The 21,629-nt window shown below is 36.7% G+C and overlaps 1 protein-coding gene across 6 annotated transcripts in view; it reads right to left on the bottom strand.

The window, feature by feature from the left end:
- The window catches only part of ATP2C1 (ATPase secretory pathway Ca2+ transporting 1), a 118,386-nt gene that overhangs the window by 58,186 nt on the left and 38,571 nt on the right, over nucleotides 1-21,629 (bottom strand). For all 6 annotated transcript variants that reach the window (XM_036851695.1, XM_036851694.1, XM_036851696.1 and 3 more), the window contains 4 exons: nucleotides 6,278-6,388; nucleotides 4,711-4,827; nucleotides 2,257-2,346; nucleotides 202-237 (listed from right to left, as the gene is read on the bottom strand). In XM_036851695.1, coding sequence (XP_036707590.1) covers nucleotides 202-237; nucleotides 2,257-2,346; nucleotides 4,711-4,827; nucleotides 6,278-6,388 — 354 coding nt within the window. The remainder of the gene's footprint in view (nucleotides 1-201; nucleotides 238-2,256; nucleotides 2,347-4,710; nucleotides 4,828-6,277; nucleotides 6,389-21,629) is intronic.

Here is a 21,629-nt window from a genome sequence, read left to right as displayed (position 1 = left end):
CTGCCTAAACCAAAGCAGCCAAGTTGGTTCCACAAACTTCCTTGGAGAGTTATTGTTTTTGAAATTATTTCAAAAACAAAGAATAAATTGTTCTGACCAACATACCCATTAACTATACATTTTAACATAAGCCACCTTGATTTTTTTAAGCAATTAACTAAAATACTATTTTTATGTTGTCAAAATAGGCTACTTACTCACCTGAACAAAGGCGACTGTAACGACGATAAGTATTGCCTAAACAAAACAAACAACCTTTTTAAATAAGACATTGTAACTTCTGAAATAACTGTTAATCATATCTTATTTTTCTGACTCTATCTGCAGCCCCAAGACACCAGACAATAAGCACAAAACAGTCAGGGAAGGAATCACAACTCCGCCTTGAGGCCTGTGGGGAAAAACGGACAGCTGACAGGGACCTGCCTCCCCAGGAAGGCTTCTCAAACTCTTTGATCTCAGGATCCCTTTATGCTCTTACAAACGGAGGACCAGCTTTTGTTTATGTGACTTCCAGCTATTGATATTTACCATATTAAATACTTTTTCAATCACTCAGTTTTAATTTCTACTTAGTATCTAAAAAAAAGTAAGCCCATTACATGTTAACACATACAACATTTTTTATGAAAAATATATTCCCCCCCAAAAATTGTGGGAAAAGTGGCAGTGCTTTCAATTTTTCTATCTTTAATGTCTCCTTTAATACAAAGCCAGATTCTTGTATCTGCTTCTGTATTCAATCTATTGATATATGTTGATTAGGCTGAAGTATATGAACAAAATTCAGCCTCATTCAGATATTGTTTAAAAAGGGAGGAGTATTTTAAAAGCCTTTTCAGATGATTGTGGATATTATTCTTAGCTACTACACCAAAATTAGACAACTGTTACTTTAAAAGTAATTTGTAATATAGAACCTAAAACTATATCAATGAACTTTTCATAATCTGTTATATTAAAATCTATTGATCTCTTTTGCATGTTGAATGGCTCTTTTGTCACCGAGTATTTTATATCGTCATGCACTGGTCATTTAGAAAAGACTGATTCACTTGGTTATTCAAATCTTTCAAGTGTTGACACATTACATAATAGTTAAAAAAAAAAAATCACATTCACTAAAATCACTACTGATCTCATTAGAATAAGGTCTTAAATACTGGGAAGCTGTCCACCATAAAATAATGCATAAAATTTTTGCAAAATTCTAATTATCACTGAAAGCTTGAATTTTACCATTGGCAACAAATTCTGTCAGTTGTTTTTCTTGTAGTGATAGGTTCATGTCACTCACTTTCAAAAAAAGTATGCCAGTTATCCAAGTCTTAATAACCATAGTTTGTCTCAGTCATTATTTCGAGTAAAAGGCTAGTTCAGCTCAGCACACAGCCTTTCCTTGAGACAACCATCATACTTCAATGCGTACTTCCCATTTCATCACACAGAACATTAAAAAGGTATATACTTAAGGATCAAGACTTAATCAAATTAAGTTTTACTGTTTTATCAAAAACACTGCTAAGAGAAACAGTGAAAGAAAACAATGACTACTAGACAGTTTGTTGCCATTATTTTGATTCAAGCCAAAGCTCTAACAGTTTTACCCGCCATCACTTTTGCACCACTGATGCAAATGTCTATAGCAAAAAGACAAATAATGTTTTTAGTTTTATGAAAGTAGTTTTGACCTCATATGCTCCCTTAAAAGAATCTCAGAGACTCCTGGGAGTCCACAAGCAAGAGCTGGTGAATCACAGCTCTACGTTCATTTCTACTGTGTTCTTAAGCCTAACACACTTGCTTTAATCAATGCTTATACTTACTATAAATTTTTATACTACAATGAAACAGAAGGGCAAGAAAAAAAAAAAAAATGAAAGCCAGAATAACCTAACTGGAAAGAATAAAAATACAGAGTACACTGTTAAATAATACTTTTAATTTTTAAAATGTCAGGCTTCAGTTCACGATTACTGAAACGTATTCTCAATTGGAAAGTAAAATAAATATTTAACTGGAAAATTATTATAAAATATTTCATATCTGTTAAATTATCGGATTGTTAAATAATTCTAGGGTGCCAATCACAGACCCTTGAACATTACTTGAGATCACTGCAACTAAAACCAGAATTTGGATTTTAACAAAAAAACCTGAAGAAGCATTAAGGCATGTCTCAATTCATTTTCTAAAATAAAAGCCAATCCTAATTTATATGATTAACAATTTTTAAAAATATATATTTTTTCTTACCACAGTGATACTGACAGCATCATCAAACTGATGCATTAAAACACTGATGACTGCAGAAGCCAGAAGCAGCATAATAAGGGGATTTTTAAACTGAAAGTGAAAAAAAAAACAGCAATTCAACAGTTTTGTATGAAAGACAGTTGTGTACCAGCACAGCAAAAGCCTAAAAAAAAAAACTATCAGGGCATTACTGCTTAAAACTAAGAATTTACCAATTCCTTATAGTACACATGTATTTTTAGTATGCTATAAGCTGTTCTGAATTTCTACCGGGGCTAGAATAAATGGAAAATAACTTTTAAGCTAAAGGTTTACATTAAGCACTGGGTAGAACACCTAAATTATACATTCCAAACATTCCTCAGCATTCCTATACTATAAGTAAATGGGTGTAGATTACAATTCTGTGGTTGACCCACCCACCAAAGGAATAACCATCCCCCACCAGGGGAGGGGCAGGGCAGCTAAGAGCAGACAGTAAGATCCTCACCACAGAAGAAGCTGAAGATTTTCCCAACACTGGTTTTCCTAACATCTAGCTAGCAGAGACAAAAGTATCTAAAGAAACAAACCACAGCACCAACTCAATTGGGCAGCTCTTAAATGACCAAGCACCAGAGCCACCCCAAATTCTTCCAGTTGGACATCCTAGTTAAACGTCAGAGCTCTGCTGCCAGCGTGCCTTCCTCTGATGAAACGGTGCCAATCGCCATCAAAGTTGCAAAGTAACTTTGCAAAGAATCCATCCCAGCAGAGAGCCTCAGCCCCTGGATATCATAACTCTGAAGTTAGATGCCACCACCTCCCACTCCCTTTATGGCTCCGTTCCTTGGCACAGTGGTTGCAACCCTGCTTCACATCAGAATCACGTGAAGAGTTTCCAACAAATGCCCAGGTTCACACCAGAGCAATCAAATCAGAATCTCTGGGCACAGGGCACAGGCTTCAGCATTTTTAAAGCACTCCCCAAGTGATTCTAATGCACAGAGGATTGAAAATCACTGCTCCAGCAAAATAAAAGTACAACTGCAATGTGGTTCAGGGTTGACAAACTACACACAAACTGAGCCAGAGTACCTGGGTTTGAATCCAGCTCCAATTTTTGTGTGACCTTAATTTTTTAAGCCCCGGGGGTGCTTCCCTACCTTGTACCAAAAACTGTGGTAAGGATTAACCAAGAATGTATATTAAATCACTGTGTAAACTACAAACCCCTCAAACATTAGCTGCTATCACCACACTTTGAGAGCAAGGCCCATGATCATTCTATTTCACCCTAAAACAGCTGTGCCATGGTACCACCTGACAGATGGCAGGCTCCAAATGTTTGCAGAACAACAAATTCAGTGTTCTCTGTAGAGGAGTGAGGAGTCGTCCAGTGCTTTATGATTAACAATTGATATTTACTGTTAATTACTGCTTGCACTTAACTACATTACAGGCACTATTTCATTTCATTCTCACAGCAATCTCATGATGCAGGTTCTCTAGCTTTGAAACAGGATCAAGAAAGCAAAACATTAAAAATCATATTGCCTAGTGATAAGTCAAATCACTGTAATTTATAAATCCAGAGTAAACCTCTGAAGTTTTAGGTAATGTGGAAATGTGGTAAATGTGAGAATACAAATACACATATAAAAAATATTCCAATAAAAACAAGACAGATACAAGGTTCTTCTCTAAAAATTCAGTTTTTCTACTTTAGACAAATTAATTTAAATAAGTTAAAACTGATAGATTTTGGTTCATTAACAGGTAAGGCCCTTTAGAAAAGTTAAAGATTTTTTTTAAAAAGAACCTGCAGGTTAGAAGGCATTAGAAAGTTTCTTCACCAAAAAGAATTTATTTGTTTGGCAAACTAATCCTACTACTTGAAAACTGGCCATAGGAGTTTTTTAGCTTTTCACTAATATACTTGTCATAAAGACAAGAAAAATCTTAGAGTAAATTTTTCTGAAAAGATTAGGACATTAATAAAATATAATTAAAAATAGCTATCATCTATCGATAGCTTACTAACTCCTAAGATTATTATCCCCATTTTACAGATAAGGCTCAGAAGATAATAAAGAGCACACAGCTAGTAAGAAATAAAGGAGGAACTTGTACCCAGGCAGTCCAATGACCTAACTTTTACTAATTTTCTAAGCTAGCCATATTACTTTTTTAAAAATTAGCATTTCTATAATAAAAAATATTTAAGTTAAGACACCTGCAAAGGAAACTACTGTTAATAGTATCACCTCCATGTAATATAAGTCCTTAAAGATTTGCACACTAAAATCATAGAAATTCCAATGTAACAATAAACTCTAACAAATGACAAAATTTAGGTAAAAAACACTTAAAAAAATTATTTCCTTTCTCCAAAAATCACTTCACAAAAGTAAACAACTACATTTACAAAAATACATGTAAGTTACACAACAGGAGAAAATAAAAATATCTCACCTGAGAAATATACTTCTTCCATAGTGGCTCATCTTCACTGATATCAAATTCATTCCAGCCATGGAAGGCTCTCCGATGACTTACTTCACATTTGTTTAGACCGTTCTGAAGATCAGCCTATGAGATTTTACCCATAAAAGTCATTGAGGATATTAGCAGAGAAAAAAAAGAAAACACAAAAAAAGTACATACATATGATCACACTTACAGGAACTTCTATGACAGTCAAAACTAATCTATGGGGACAGAAAGCATATCAGTGGTTGCCTGGGGCCAGAGCACTGGGAGGGATTAGCTGCAAAAAACATGTGGAAGCTTTTCAGAGTGATGAAAATTTTCTACATCTTAATTGTGGTGATGGTTACATCTGTCAAAATGCAAACTGTACATTTAATATGAGTACACTGTATTTTATATAAATTATACCTCAATAAAAAAATTTTTAATGTAAGCAACAAGATAGAGTTTAATAAACAAAAAAATTATGATTTTCTTTGGAGAAAGAGAAATAACACAAACCAGTCAGGATGTACAGAAAGCAAAATACCAGTACATTTTAACTAGTTTTCTTCATTTTCACTGTTGTCTTGTTGTTTTCTAAAATTAGTTTCTCCAAAAGATCACGCATCTTTCTTGTTCTCTGAGCCTATCAAAATTCTGAGATTGGTGTTACCTTTTGTTCTTGGACTGAATATTTATTCCAAGCAGAAAATCTGTGGTTCCTAAATTACTCAAAATAATGAAGTTAACATGAACTGGTTCTTGGGACATTTTATGCCCTATGAACACCACCTACATTCTTCAGTCACTGCCTCTCATGATTTATTACTTTAACTATCATTAAAGAATAAATTACTTGCATCTCTAAAATAATTAAGTTTCTCTGGCCAAAAGCTTTATAATAGAGTTCACTAATAGAGTCTTGCAACACAAATATATTTAGAGTAAGTAGTTTTAAAACAGAGTATAAATACAACTCGCCCCCCAAAAAAAACCTCAAAAAAAGGATACCTGATGTTTTTAATGCCATTGTTAAAATATGTGAATTCTGAAGGTAGAATTTTAAATATTCTTTTCCTCATGTTTCATTAGATTGTGCTTTTTAAAACTAGGAAGAGATTAAATTACATAAGCAAAGTTTATTTGCAGTTCTGAACTTGTACTTAGCTTTTACATTAGAAAACACATAAAAAAAAGATAAACTCCTAACTCTACTTATGTTAATAATTAAATTATTTTCCTAATCCAACTAATCCTCACACAGCACAAACAGTCCCTAGCAATACTAATGATCTAGAGCTGCACCGTCCAATCAGGTGACCACTAGCCTCATGAACCTATTTAAATTTCAATGAATAAAAACTAAATTAAATTAATTTCAGTTCCTCCCCTAAACTATCCGTACTTTAAATCCTCAATTGTCATGTTTAACTAGTGGCTACTGCACTGGACATTGCAGAACAGAATATTTCTGTCATCACAGAAAATTCTACCAGATAGCACTTATCTATAGAGTCTAAGTGACTCATTCTACTATCCACTCCCTTCCTCCCCACCAAGCACTTACTTGGAGAATGCTTGCAACTTCAGTGACTGGTAATTCACTTGCTTTTTTTGATGTCAATACAGGAATCATTGTCTCATTTTCAGCATTAGGAATTTTTTGAAAACGTGCAACCTAGGAAATAAAACCAAAGGAAAAATATTTGAATATACTAAACAATTCTAATGCGGTCTAGAATAAATGAAAATTCAAACGTTCCCAGAAACCTTTTTTCACAGTTAGAAAACAAATATTTTCAGACTAATAATGAGTTTCCAGTCCTATTAAGATAATTTTATACTAATCATGTGCTATTCCAGAAAGCACATTTCAAAAATTAAGTCACCAGTGCTAGCTAGAACACAAAATAATTTTCACATTAAAAAAAAAAAGATGCTATTTATACACCAGTGTAATGAGTAAAAAGTAAAACAGATGTCCTGTCTAGCAGATCCCAATGATTACACGGAGTCATAATCCTCTAAACTCATTATGTTTAACACGAGGGACAAGGAACAGCTAAGCTTGCTCCATTTTAACTACTCCTGTTGACCAGCTCATTTCTTAACTATACAGAAAGGACACCAGGCTACTCTACCGAAGCACCATGACAGAACATCAGACTTACAAACCCATTCTCAAACGAGGGGAAACAGAAAGCAGAGAAACCAGACAAGCAGAGGACACACAGGTGAGTGAAGGGGCTGTGAACAAGCAGAGTCACAGAGATGATGGTAACCATGGCACCTACTTGATGCAGCTTCATAAGCAAATATCTACAGAAAAGTGTTTAACACACTTCTAGAAATAAATCCCCAATCCAGACTTGAATCTTTATAGACAAAAAGTTTTGAAAAAGTATGAGAAAGGGAGACAAAAGCTCCACGCTGAAACTTTAGAGAAGAAAACATTTCAGCTGCCACACATCCACTGATTTAAACAATACTGAAACTGAAGTGATCATCTTATTGCGAAGATACAAATCTTTAAGCTTCCAGGTGAAATGTTTTCAATCTTGGATAATCAACATATTTAGGATAAAATATTTCCCTAAAAATTGTTTTTGAGGCAGCACTTCTTTAACACAACAAATAAGGTCAAAAAAATAATAATTTAAGTTTCTATTATTATTAAAGTATTATTATAGAGACCTGTATCCATTAAAAAAAAAAAACAACTTTGTACTTACTCCAAAAAAACAGTAAATAGCTATGGAAAAAAAAAAAAGTATTTCCCAATGTATCCAAGTTCTGGAACAATCATATACACATTTTCTAATCTCATCTATTACAAAGGCATTGTTAAATATTTAAGTATTTTAAAGAAAAGAGCATAAAGTATTTTTCTTTTAATGAGAAGATACTAGTGACCAAAAATTCTGAGGAAATTGGAAACAGATTACCTTTCTTGACATGGTTATTTTACCTTCTGAGATCATTAAGAAGGATCAAATATGTTTACACTGCCTGCAGTGACAATGAGATTAAGAAAATCTTCTATTTCTAAGATTCACGTACATCAGTTTCTTCATATATAATATGAGGATAGTGCCTAAGGTTGTTTGAGGATTACATCCATTAATACAGTATTTGACCCACTAGTAATAAACACTGAAATAGCTATTTTCTCCCAAAACTATTTAATATTTATACACACATACTCAATAATATAATGAGCTCAATAAATTATTAAGGTTAGTAATGCTAGATTTGCAGTAATTCTTCTATTAGACATACTTCTATTAAACATATCATTAATATATTGGAAACTGCCCCCTCCGGTACAAGAGCCTTACTCACAAAAGTCTTTTTTAAAAGTTACCCTTTGGTAGTTGGTATATAAATAGGGTCTATGTTGGAACACACTTTAGATAAAATCCCTCAGGAGCATTACATGGGCCCAAAAGAGCTCAAAAATCTCAACAGAATGAAGTGAGACTATATTTCATTTAATAAAGGATAAGATAACTCTCTACATATATGAAGGGCAAGAGGGCAACCCCAAACCCAAAGGGTGAGTTTACAGCAGACCAACTTCAGGACTTAGAATGAAGAGTGCCAGATGCTGAGGGTGGTGGCAGAGGCTGGATGGCCATCCACAATAAGGACCGGTTTCCACAACAGAGGGAGGCCACATCCCAGTAAATTCTTGGCCAAAGGCAGTGATGTTAACTGTATTTATGCTTACTAGACTCTGTATCAACTTAAAATTATGAAATCATTAAATTTTAATCCTATTTTCTTTTTAAGCAAATGTTACAGAGATTTACCAACTCAAATGGGTTGTGAGTTATATAAATCATAAGAATATTTTGATTTGTTCATTTACTCTTTTAACAAACACCTGCCATTTATTGAGAATCTGACTCTGTGCTAGGCCCTCAGAATTTAAGAGAGAGCAAAATAAGGGGGAGGGCAAGTGGAGGGAAACAGAAGACAGGTATTAACAAAGAACAGCACAAATGAATGGAAACTGAAATGATCACTACTATGAAGGAGTCCATGGCTAAGGGCGCTTGCAATCAGAGACTACAATCAGGACACGAAAGGTCTGATGAGGAAGTGATGCTGATGGAAGTGAGAGGCAAGAAGCTGCCTGAGGGAGGGGATGGAAGAACAGAAGGAACTGAATGTGTGAGGAAGGGGGAGCACGGCGAGAGTGAAGCACTAAAGATGGCCAACATTCATCCACTCACTCAGTCCTTTGACACATAATCGATGCTTATTATTCTTGGTACTGGGGACACAAAAGTGACCAAACAGGTAAGAACTCTATCCTCATGGAGCTACATACCAACAGGAAGCAAAAGACCATAAATAATACATGATAAATGTTCTAGAAAACAATTAAGAAAAGAAGGATAAGCAAGGGAGGAGTTACTTCATTTTATATGGTGGGGGGTGGTGGGCACCGCAAGGAGGACCTCTCCAGTAAGGTGACATTTGGGCAGAGACCTGAAAGAAGCAAGGGAACCAGCTATTAGACATCTAGGTAGAAACGTCCAGGAGGAAGGTGGGTACGTGTGCACCTAGGAGAGGTCCAGGCTGAAGCAAGCACGTGTCGTCATGAGCATATAAATGGTATTAAATCTGAGGATAAATATACACACCAGCACAGAAGAAAGGGAAGAGATCTGCAGGCTGACCCTAGGGCATCCTCCCAACAGACAGAAATCCAAGATGAGCAGTGACCAAGAGAAAAGACCAAGAAGGAGCAACCAGTGAGGTAAAAGGAGAACCAAGAGAGAAGCAAGTATTTCAAGGACAGTGTAACGGGCTGGGCCAAATGTTACTGAAAAGTTAAGATAAGAACTGAGAGCTGACCACAGGACTTGGTGACAAGGAGATAAATAAATGAGTTCAGTGTAGTATAGTGGGACCCAAAAATCAGGAGTGGGTTCAGCAGAAACAGCAGGAGAGAAGTTAAGAGACAGCAAGTATAAGTAATTCCCATTCTTTTTTTTTTTTTAATTTATTTATTTATTTATTTTATTTTTGGCTGTGTTGGGTCTTCGTTTCTGTGTGAGGGCTTTCTCTGGTTGCGGCAAGCGGGGGCCCCTCTTCATCGCGGTGCGCGGGCCTCTCACTATCGCGGCCTCTCTTGTTGCGGAGCACAGGCTCAAGACGCGCAGGCTCAGTAGTTGTGGCTCACGGGCCTAGTTGCTCCGCGGCATGTGGGATCTTCCCAGAGCAGGGCTCAAACCCGTGTCCCCTGCATTGGCAGGCAGATTCTCAACCACTGCGCCACCAGGGAAGCCCCAGTAATTCCCATTCTGATGCAAAAGAGGAGCAGGGAAATGGGATCATAGACAGAATGAAATGTAGGGTCATTGTTGGGTTTGTTTTTTTTTAAGATGGAAGAAATAACATCATGTTTGTATGTTGATTAGAATGATAACTGACAACACAGAAGAGAGACAGGACAACTGATAAAGCAATGTTCTGGACTAAATGAGAGGGGTGGAATCTGGCCAATTTTGAATAGGGCTGGTCTTAGATAAAGGGATGGACAGTTCATTCAGTTACAGATGGGAAGGCAGAGTAACACAAGTAGGATGCAGGCACATTGGTAGCTATGGTGGAGGGAGCATATTGAAACACTCCTCTGAGAAGTAACTGGATTGAAGAAATCAAGACAACATACAAAGCAAAAACAGGCTAAAGAAGTGGGTGGGGATCCTACAGGGTCCTATGGGCCATACTGTAGAATTTCTATATTGATCTTAAGAGCAAAAGGAAGACCTTGAACTGTGGTCTGAAAAATAATAATAATAAATAAAGGCTACAAGTTGGAAAATAAAAGGAGTGGAGAGTAAGAGTGGTGAGAATATGACCAGTCTGGAACCTATTACATAAGTCTAAACAACAGCTAAATGTAGCTTGGACAGGGTGATAAGGTGCAGAAATAGTAGAAGTAGAGGTAAAAATGACAGGACATGATGATGAACTAGATTTCTAGCTTGTCTTATATGCTAAATAGTAACACTATTCACCCTGGTAAAGAATACTTGGAGACTCTTTTCAACAAATGGTTCTGGGACAACTGTATAACCACACAAAAAAGATTAAAGCTATACCCCTCCCTCACACCATACATAAAAATTAATTCAAAATGGATCAAAGACCTAAATGTAAGAGCTGAAACTATAAAACTCTTACAAGACATGGGCTTAAATCTTCTTGACCATGGCATCCTAGACATAATGCCAAAAGTACAAGAAACAAAAGAAAAAGACTGCACATCATCAAAATTTTAAAATTTTGTGCTGCAAAGGACACCATCAAGAAAGTTAAAAAGATAACCCACGGAATGGGAAAAAATATCTGCAAGTCATTTATCTGATAAGGGGCTTATATCTACAATATATAAACTTTTACAATTCAACAATAAAAGAAAAAAGGACCAATAACCCAATTAAAAATGAGTAAAAGATTTGAACATATATTCCTACAAAGAAGATATACAAATGAGCAATAAGCACAAGAGAAGCTCCTCAACATCATTAGTCATGAGGCAAATACATATTAAAACCACAATGAGATAATACCTCACACTCACTAGGATGGCTAAACTTAAAAAGACTGCCAATAAGAAGTGTTGGAGAGAATGCAGAGAAACTGGAACCCTCATATGCTGTTGGTGAACTGTTAAAAGGTGCAACCACTATGGAAAAGTTTGGCAGCTATTACGTATTATTATGCTATTATGCAAACATTTCAGCTTAAAAACAATCTCTAAGTGATTTAGCAATGCTTCAATTTTGAGAATTATAAAATACAAGTAAGTTCACAGAAGTTAAGTTGAAGGTAACCATCTTAACCACCTGAAATAACCATTTTAAGAGATAACATGTCTTTCACATGTTATTTAGAAGTTCACTGTCTACAGATTCAAGTTTCAGGGAAAACTTCCCTGAGCTAAGCCATGAAGAACGGACAGCAGAGAATAGCTAAAATATGCCAAGGAAGTATTCCAAACAAGAGATGAACACTACTAAAAGTCACAGCAATAGAAATTTAATATGTAAGTAGGCCAATCTGGCTAAAATGAAAGAACTGTTTTATTATGTACCTCTACCTCTACTAAATGACTCAGATCTACCCAGACAGTAAGACAAGCTATAAGTTTTTAATTGGATGCATTTAAAAACTGCAGAAACTTTCAGATCTTTAGGATGTTATAATTCAGTCAAATATGGGTCCTATATACATAGGCCCCATAACAGACCTACTGAACGCATATGTCCATTTTACCAGGATTCCCAGGTGTTTCACTCATATTTTTGAGTCTAAGCACCATTATCCATCAGTTTCCAATTCTTATACACATCAGAATTACATGAGGGTTGCTACAGACTGAACTGTGTTCCTCTCTATTCATAAGTTGAAATCCTAACCCCGCAATGTAATGGTATTCAGACATGGGGCTTCTGGGAGATAATTAGGTTATAAGGGTGGAACCCTCATGATAGGATCAGGGCCCTTAAAACAAACACCAGAGAGAGCCTGCATGTGCATGAGTGGCGCAGGCAGGCAGGCTCTCCCCCCGATCCCCACCCTGCCCCGCTCCCACCATGTGAGGACACAACAAAAAGATGACCAGCTGCAAGCCAGGAGAGGACCCTCACCAGCACCCTGATCTTCGACTCCCCAGCCTCCAGAACAATGAGCAATAAATGTCTGTTGTTTAAGCCACCCAGTCTATGATAGCAGTCAGAGCAGACTAAGACAGGGGTCTTCTGTTTCTGTTTTAATCCAAGTGTCCAGGCCCCATCCTAGAGAGTGTGAATTATTAGGTCTGGGGTGAAGCCAAGACATTTATTTATTTTTTAAATTTTATTTATTTATTTATTTTTGGTTGTGTTGGGTCTTCGTTTCTGTGCGAGGGCTTTCTCTAGTTGCGGCAAGTGGGGGCCACTCTTCATCGCGGTGCGCGGGCCTCTCTCTGTCGCGGCCTCTCTTGTTGCGGAGCACAGGCTCCAGATGCGCAGGCTCAGTAATTGTGGCTCACGGGCCCAGTTGCTCTGTGGCATGTGGGATCTTCCCAGACCAGGGCTCGAACCTGTGTCCCCTGCATTCGCAGGCCGATTCTCAACCACTGCGCCACCAGGGAAGCCCCCAAGACATTTATTTTTAAAAGCTCCCCAGGGCAGGTCTAATGTGCAGCCAATGTTGATAATCACTGGCCTAGACAATGGGGCTGAAAGGCACGGCTAGATTAAATATGAACATTATAATATTTTATTTTTAAAAGGTAAATACCTTCTAAAATGAGCTACCACCAGAAGTTTATACACTATCCCTGAGGAAAACTTAGTTTTACAAATTCTGTTATTTCACTCAGCACATGAGCAGAAATCTGATTTTTAAAAGAAAGTCAGCAAAGGTAGCCCGAATTACCCAAAAGAAGTCAAGCCATGGGGGAAAACTGAAAATACTTCATCCCTGCAAAGTTGGGGAGTTATTAGACAGAGTTATTAAAATTTTTCAGGTCAACTCTTTGACAGTAAGTTTTCCAAGTTTCACTTGCAAGTAATCAGAAAGACCTCTAACGCCCAAGAAAATCAAGTCTACCAGGCATTGAACTTGAACGAACCAGGCACCTCTCCACAGTTGTTTAGTAACTATAGCATAGGAAAGCAGGGCTATCCTGGGAACTCTAAAGGCCAAATCATACAATGCTATTATAAAAATGTGAAGAAGGCATACACAGGCAGAAGAAAACAACAGTGACAAAGCAGTTCCAACAACACTGAGGACAGCAGTTCCAAGAACTGCAGGTTCACAGTGATTTACAGAAATCAAGTAGACCTGCTCAATTGCTTGCTGATTAAAGCCAAAAGTGAATGACACTAAACAATCCCACCTAGATGTGGTTGTAATTACTAACACAGAGAAGCTTACGTGCATAAAACACACTCCAGGTAGAAGGGAGAATTTGGACTTTTGGTACCTGCAAGTCATAATTGTAAGAAAGGCCCATGGCACTATCATTAGAAATAGTAGTGAATTTTGGTCCCAAAGGTATTGACCAAATGACTCCACGTTTCTTTAACTGACCTTGTGGTTGAGAACAAGGCGGCCAATATTTTTCTGTAACCCTGTATAAGTGTTTATACCCACACCATACCACACTCAGCCGGCGGGGGTGGGGGGCGGATAACAGTAGAGTACAGCAGGCATCAAACCAAACATCCCCTTCAGAATGGGAAGACAGGACAAGGTCCCATGCCCACTCCAACTTCAAACAATAGTTTTGTTTTTATGTATTCTATGTTTTAGCTCTGGGGGGAAAATAGTATTTAAACAAAGAGTTTTACAGCTTTAAAGGGGGGGGGGGTTGGGAGAGGGGGTGAAACACTCTAGTATAGTGATTTTTCAAACTTACTAGTTTCAGGTCAACTCTTGACAATAAAAATTTTTCAAGGTTCACTTGCAAGTAAACAGAAAGACACTAGTAATCAGAAAGATTACTACTGAACCTCAGAATCACCTGGAGGGCTTGTTAAAACACAGGTGACTGGGCCCCAGCCCGAGTTTCTGAATCAGCTGGTCTTGGGTAGGTCCAGAAACTACATTTCTAACAAGTTCTCAGGGAATGTTGATGATGCTGGTCCAGGGACCACTGCTCTGGTCAAGGTCAGACTTGACTAGATCCCAATTTATAATCCCAATTCTATGTCTTGCCATCTCTGTGTCCCAGAACAAGTTACTAACTTCTCCGTGTCTTTTTTTCTCAGTGGAAAATCGAAATATTACCTATTTTCATTTCAACAAGAGCTAAAAGAAACACCATTTATAAAAGTGTGTAGCATGGTGCCTAGCGTGTGGTTCCCTTCCCCTAAGGTTAACACTAGTGATGTAACATTTATGCATCTGTCTCGCCCCCACTCTAGATCTTCACATGAGTATGACATGGCTTTTGTCATGTTGGTACCCTCTGCGAAGCTCTTAACAATATCCAGCATCAGAAGTACTATTTGAAAAAAAGAAAATACTGGGATTTTTCTTAATGGACAATTACACAGCAATAGAATAGTGTTACCCTGAGACATACCTATGCCTCTTAAATGATCTTTCACTGAAAGTACAAAAAGGTGACAGGACTGATCAGAAAGAGTGTATGTAATCATCCACAAATTTAGTCTACTATCTTCTACAAGGACTAGCAAGTCCATGTATTTCACCTTTGAAAGTGTTGAGATTAAGGTTTCCAATTGCCAGACACTATTTTATTGGCAAATGTAGCAGCCATGCAAGCAGGAAAAGTCAGCCTGTCCCTGATGAAGCTCTCCAAGGATCAGACTGCTGGCATGGAGCAGAGCAGAAGCTGGCAAGTGTCTCGTAGTGGGCAAGTCTTATTAATAAGTGAGGTGTTTATCAAGAATACAGGTTCTGTAAGTATTCTTGGCAAAAAAATTAAAGTTGCACCCTGACCAGTGGTAACTAGGTCTAGAACAATGGTTCTCAACCCCAATTGTATGTTAAAATCACCTGGGGAGCTTTTAAAAATTCCTACAACAGCAAGAACTCCAGACCAATTAAATCAGAATCCACAGGAATGGTGCGTCCCAAGGATGGGTGGGTACCAGGGATAGTTCTTTTTTAAAAAAACTCCCGAAGTGATAACATACAGTAAGTGCTCTTAACCCATCCATCAATTTACAAGAAATACAGGAGATAGAGAAGCACATTAAATTACCTCAAAAGAATGTACTCAGCAAATTCCAGGCTGTGGGAAATTCTACAGAACAAACAACCTGATTTTGTAAACAAACTACAAGGAAAAGAAAAGAAGGAACATTTTTAGACTAAGAGATATTTAAGAGATATTTACGGCCCAATTACAGTGTGTGGGCTGTATTTCAATCTTGATTCGAATAAATAAACTTAGGGGAAAAAAAAAAATCAATCCGAGATCACAGTTGCATTTAACTGTTTTATCTCTTTCCTTAAATCTGGAACAGTTACTCACTCTTTTTGTCTTTCAGGACCTTGACACTTTGGAAAAGTACAAGCAGGGAGTACTATAGTGATATTCTACAAACTACAACTTGGGTTTGATTTTTCTAAATGGGTGCAAGTGATGCATTTTGGGGGAAAGGGAAACACCACAGAAGTAATGTTGTATCCTCCTCAAAGCATCATTATCAAGAGGCATATGATGTTTGTGAGAAATGGAATACTGTCTGCCATATCAGTAAACAAAGGATTTCACAGTCATCATTGATTGCAGCCACCAGCCTATGGTGAGCTGGTGAGCCCTGAGGAAACTCCAGCTATGAAAGCACAGGATACTGGCCCCAGATAGCTGAGGTGCGTATCAAAGGAATGATTTCAGTGCGCCCAGACTCTTATATCTTCCCATACAAAGAAAGGCGTTAAATTCCTTTATTTGGGATATCTGGTTTTCTTTAATTAATAATAATCTTTTGATGTTCAGACTACCTGCCCTTTGTTGCAAAACTCCTATATATCCTGGATCCCCCCTCCTCCTCCTCGGAGCAGTTCTCTCAGGGTTACTTGAGATGCTGCCTCCCGGGCTTGAAGTCCTAAAAATTCCCACTGAATAAAACATAACCCTCAACTTTTAGGCTGTGAATAATTTTCAGTTGACATTTATTATAGATTTGTCTCCCCAGAATTCATATGTTGAAGCCCTAACCCCGACGATGTGACTATATTTGAGACAGGGCCTTTAAGGAGGTAATTAAGGTTAAATAAAGTGGTAAGAGTGGGGCCCTAATCCAAGAGGACTGGTGTCTTTGTAAGAAAAGGAAGACCAGAAGCAGGCACACACAGAGGAAGGGCCACACGAGGTGAGAAGGCAGCTGCCTGCCGCCAGGAGGCCTCACCAGAAACCAATCCTGCCAACACCTTGATTTTAGACTTCCAGTCTCTAGAACTGTGAGAAAATGAATTTCTGTTAAGCCACCTAGTCTGTGGTATTTTTGAGTACTTCCTAACTTTCTGGCACCAAAAGATGTTCAAGCTTATCTTTGCATCTTCCTTGCCCCTACATTAGAATCAGTCCCTTCTCCAGGGAGCCTTAGTTCCTTTCATTGACAAACATTATTCGGAAGTGTCATGGCTTTAAGGCCTTCACCACAGGCTGAGTTAAGGAATATATACATATATGCACAAACACATATCTATATCTATTTTTATGTTTATCTGTAAATATGTTAAAAACCATGAGTCCATACTGAAGCTGCCAATGCCAATCTAACTCTACAGAAGTTCATTACAGCCTTTTCCCTTTCCTTATCTGGAACACTTTTCTCTTACAGTGAAAAACCTGACTTTCATTATCACCATTATATATATTTATTTGCTCTAATCTAGAATACACAGAGTAGTTTTGGAGTTCTAACCATATCACTGTAAAAAAAAAAAAATCTAACTCAAGTACAGTATTTGTGTACAGTTCTGTCTTTAGTCTCAAGTTTGTTTATAGTTCTTTTGTCAACAGCCTTATAGAGTCAAAACCCTGTATTCCTAAATTACTTAGGTTAGTTCTTCCCATGCCCACCCTTCAGTGTGGTTATGTTATTCATTTGAAATATAGTTAGGTTCATTTGTTTCTGTTTGTATTATTCCATTTGGGACTTGGGGCGTATTTTTTTCCCATCCTCTCCCCCATCCTTGTTAATCTTGTTTATTTGAGTATATAAAACATTAGTTTAGTTCTAACAGTTAAAACTACCCAAAACAGGTAAAATCAGTGAAGTGTCAAGCCCTCTCCATCCTTTCAATCTCTCTGTACCCCACCCTCTTTATGAAACCAATCTCATTTCTAGTGTATCTTTCCTATGTTTCCTTCTGTTCAAATGAGCATGTGTGTATATTTTCTTATTTCCTCTTCTTTTGCTTAGAGTAACATAACCTATATAGATATTCTCTCTTTCACTTAACAGTATATCCTGGAGATCAATTTATCAGTCAGAGTTCAGTTCAGATATCTTCCTCATTCTTCCCATAGCTGCGTACCACTCTGTTTTACACACACACACACACACACACACACACACACACTACATACACCATAGTTTATTCAACCACTCTCCTACAAAGGAGGTTGCACACAATGACCCATAAATAACCCTGCATATGGAATTTCATATCTTTGGAGTTGTACCTTCAGGGAAAATTCCTACAGTTGAAACTGACAGGTCAAAAGGCAAATGCATATGTAGGGCTTTGTTGCATATTGCCAAATTCTCAAAAAGAGTTGTACCAGTTTGCCTTATCAGGAATGTACAATATGTGTGTTTCCTCATACCCCTGCCAATAGGATGGACTGTTATACTTTAATTTTTGTCAATCTGACAGCTAAAACATGGTATCTCAGTGCACTTAAATTTGCATTTCTCTAATTATGAATTTAAAATCATTTCATATGTTAGGGGCCATTTTCATATGCTGGGGCGGGGGAGGATTATCCTTAACGTATTTTGATCATTTTTCTATCAGGTTACTGTAGTATATTCTCTCAATTTTTAAGACTTATTTATATATTAGAGATCTCAGCCCTTTATCTTGATATAGTGCAGATATTTTCTTCTAATCTATCAGCTATCTTCACTATATGTTTTTTGCCATGCAAAAAAAATTTCATTTTAATGTAATAAAATTTATCAATCCTGTCTCTTACTTTCTTTGTATCCTGAGTCATTCTTGAAGACTCAATATTAAGAACATATTTTAAGAGCTAAAATGCCCAGTTCCATGAACTATCTGGTACTCAATAACTAAGGGCATAATGACTAAATATTACACGAGGTAGAACTTAGAAAATAACTGCCAAACTTAACAATACAGAATCTTTAAAGAAAAAAAAAACAGTATGTCTTGGTCATAATTATAAAATTCAATGATCTACCTCACACAATATACAAATATTAGATCAAAATGGATCAGCTACCTAAATATAAGTACTAAAAGCCATAAAACTCTCAGAAGAAAACAGAGAATCAATCTTCATGACCTTGGATTCTTGACAATGGATTCTTAAATAAGACACCAAAAGCACAAGTAACAAAAAGAGAAAAAATAGATAAACTGGACTTCATCAAATTTTAAAACTTTTGTGTATCAAGACATTATCAAAAAAATGAAAAGACAACCTATAGAATAGGGGAAGTTATTACAGATTATTTATCAATAAGGGTTTAATATCCAGAATATATAAAGAACTCCTGAAACTAAACAACAAAAATACAAAAACCCAATTAGAAAATGGTCAAAGGACCTGAATAGACATTTCTCCATTTGTGTATGTATAAATGGCCAATAAGCACATGAAAAGATGTTCAACATCATTAATCATAATGGAATGCAAATCAAAATCATGACATATTACTTCATATATACTATGGTGGCCAGAATTTTTTTCTTAATTTAAAAAAAAAGGAAAATGAGAAGTGCTGGTGAGGATGCAGAGAAACTGAAACTCTTGTTTATTGCTGATGGGACTGTAAAATGGTGCTGTTAATGTGGAAAACAGTTTGATGGTTTCTCAAAAAGCTAAACATAGAAAAATCATATGACCCAGCAATTCTACTCTCAGGTATAAACCCAATATATAATTAAAAACAGAGACTCATATTTGTAGACCAATGTCTAACGCAATATTATTCACAACAGCCAAAAGGTGTAAACAACCCCAGTATCCATCCACAGATAAACAGATAAACAAAATGAGGTATATACATACAATGGATTACTATTCAGCCACAAAAAGAAATGAAATTCTGATACATATACAACATGGATAAACCTTGAAAATATGCTAAGTGAAATAAGCCAGAAACAAAAGTACAAATACTGTATGAGTCCACTTACGTGAAATATCTAGAATAGGCAAATTCATAGAGGCAGAAAGTAGATTAGTGGTAACCAGGGGTAGGAAAAAAGAGAAAATGGGAAGTTATTATTTAATAGGTACAAGAGTTTCTGTTTAAGGTGAGGAAAAAGTTTTGGAAATACACAGTGGTGATGACTGTAAAACGCTGTGAATGTAATTAATGCCACTGAATTGTAGACTTAAAAATGGTTAAAATACCAAACTTTATATTAAATATATTTCACAATTTAAAAAATGCTTCGCACATAAAAATATTCCAATGATGTTACCATCCCTTCGAATCTAAAGAACTAGGTTATGACATTTAAAAATTAACCAAGTGAATCTAGTTTATTACTCTGGCACACATTACTACAAATGTATGCAAGCAACAGAGAACGTTGATGGTTTGGTCAACTCCCTGTAGCTGAAACCTGCAATGCAGACTACACACACCATGGTCACTGTAACATCCTCAAATACCTAAGAGCCTAAAGGTAAAGGTTTGTTCTTCATGCATTCCTAAGACCTGAGTCAAAATGCAAAGGTGAAGGCTGTTCAAAATGAAAGCACAATCTGAAACAGTGGTTTCCATCAAAGTCCTGGTATTTCCTCCCCTAGTTCTATTCTTTCCAATTAAGTGTTCTATTGATAATTTAAATCTATCCACTCAATCTCAGTTTTTGCCTCACATATTACAACTTTCTCCCTCTTCCAAGGGAGACATTTTCATTGCCATGCTTATCTACTAATTCATCGTTACCAGATGGCTACGTACTTTCTTAAAATAAAAAATGTAAAAATAGTAAAGAATATGACAGCTACAATCTCACCAACCTCCCTTTCTATATATCTAGTTCATTATACATTCAATAATGTTTTACATGGTGGCAACTGTACTTTTTTCTAAGCCATTTAGTCAATGTTTAACTCTGGTATTAATGCTGGCAGCCCTCTGGCAATTCCTCTAACCCACGAGACAGAATTCTTCTTGGTTCTTTCCTCCTTTCTTTGACAGATATTTCTTATCCCATAATGACACACAGCGGTAAAGAACAGGATCACTGACCCTTTTCAAGTTTACCTGTATTAGCCATATTACCTCCAAGTTAAAAAAAACCTCCAAAATGTACACTTCTTTGAACAAAAGTGCATCTTAAAGTGCTTTATAACGCATATTTGTAGCTTTTTTCCTGCAACAATGCCGTTAAAAAAAAAAATCATACAGATTCTCCTGCCAACTTTCATCCATCTGATCCCAAGTTTTAGTAGACTTTTTTTAAGTGTCCAAGTAAAATAAAAGAAGTGTTTCATTTTAATTTTCAGCACACAGAACTCTTTTTTTTCTTTAGTATCATATTTGACATAATCATAATACAAATAAACAACAATGAATATGTTGTACTATTCTATATAACAAAGTTATCCTGTTGTAGGAGAGAGACTATAGAAATAATTCACTGTTTATAAGTTCAAACTGGGTTCAATACACACAGAAATATTTTTCTGGCCCTGTCCATTTAATAATCAAAAATTCTTGCCTTCAAAACTATGTGGTATACGGGGCTTCCCTGGTGGCACAGTGGTTGAGAACCTGCCTGCTAATGCAGGGGACACGGGTTCGCGCCCTGGTCTGGGAAGATCCCACATGCCGCGGAGCCACTAGGCCCGTGAGCCACAACTACTGAGCCTGCGCGTCTGGAGCCTGTGCTCCGCAACAAGAGAGGCCACGATAGTGAGAGGCCTGCGCACCGCGATGAAGAGTGGCCCCCGCTTGCTGCAACTAAAGAAAGCCCTAGCACAGAAACGAAGACCCAACATAGCTTTCAATCAATCAATCAATAAATCTTTAAAAAAAAAAAAAAAAAAAAACTATGTGGTATAAAAGCAACTATACTCCAATAAAAATTAATTTAAAAAAATTAAAAGGAACGTGAATTCAAGAAAAAAAAAACCCAACTATGTGGTATACATAGATTTTAGATAGCAAAAGAGAAGTGAGAAGACTTAAGCTTTTGTCTTGCTACTGAGA

This window comes from Balaenoptera musculus, chromosome 4 (assembly GCF_009873245.2).
Source record: "Balaenoptera musculus isolate JJ_BM4_2016_0621 chromosome 4, mBalMus1.pri.v3, whole genome shotgun sequence".
Classification (NCBI taxonomy): domain Eukaryota; kingdom Metazoa; phylum Chordata; class Mammalia; order Artiodactyla; family Balaenopteridae; genus Balaenoptera; species Balaenoptera musculus.
The sequence above is the reverse complement of the archived record's forward strand: the minus strand, read 5'-3'. Positions and strand labels throughout refer to the sequence as shown.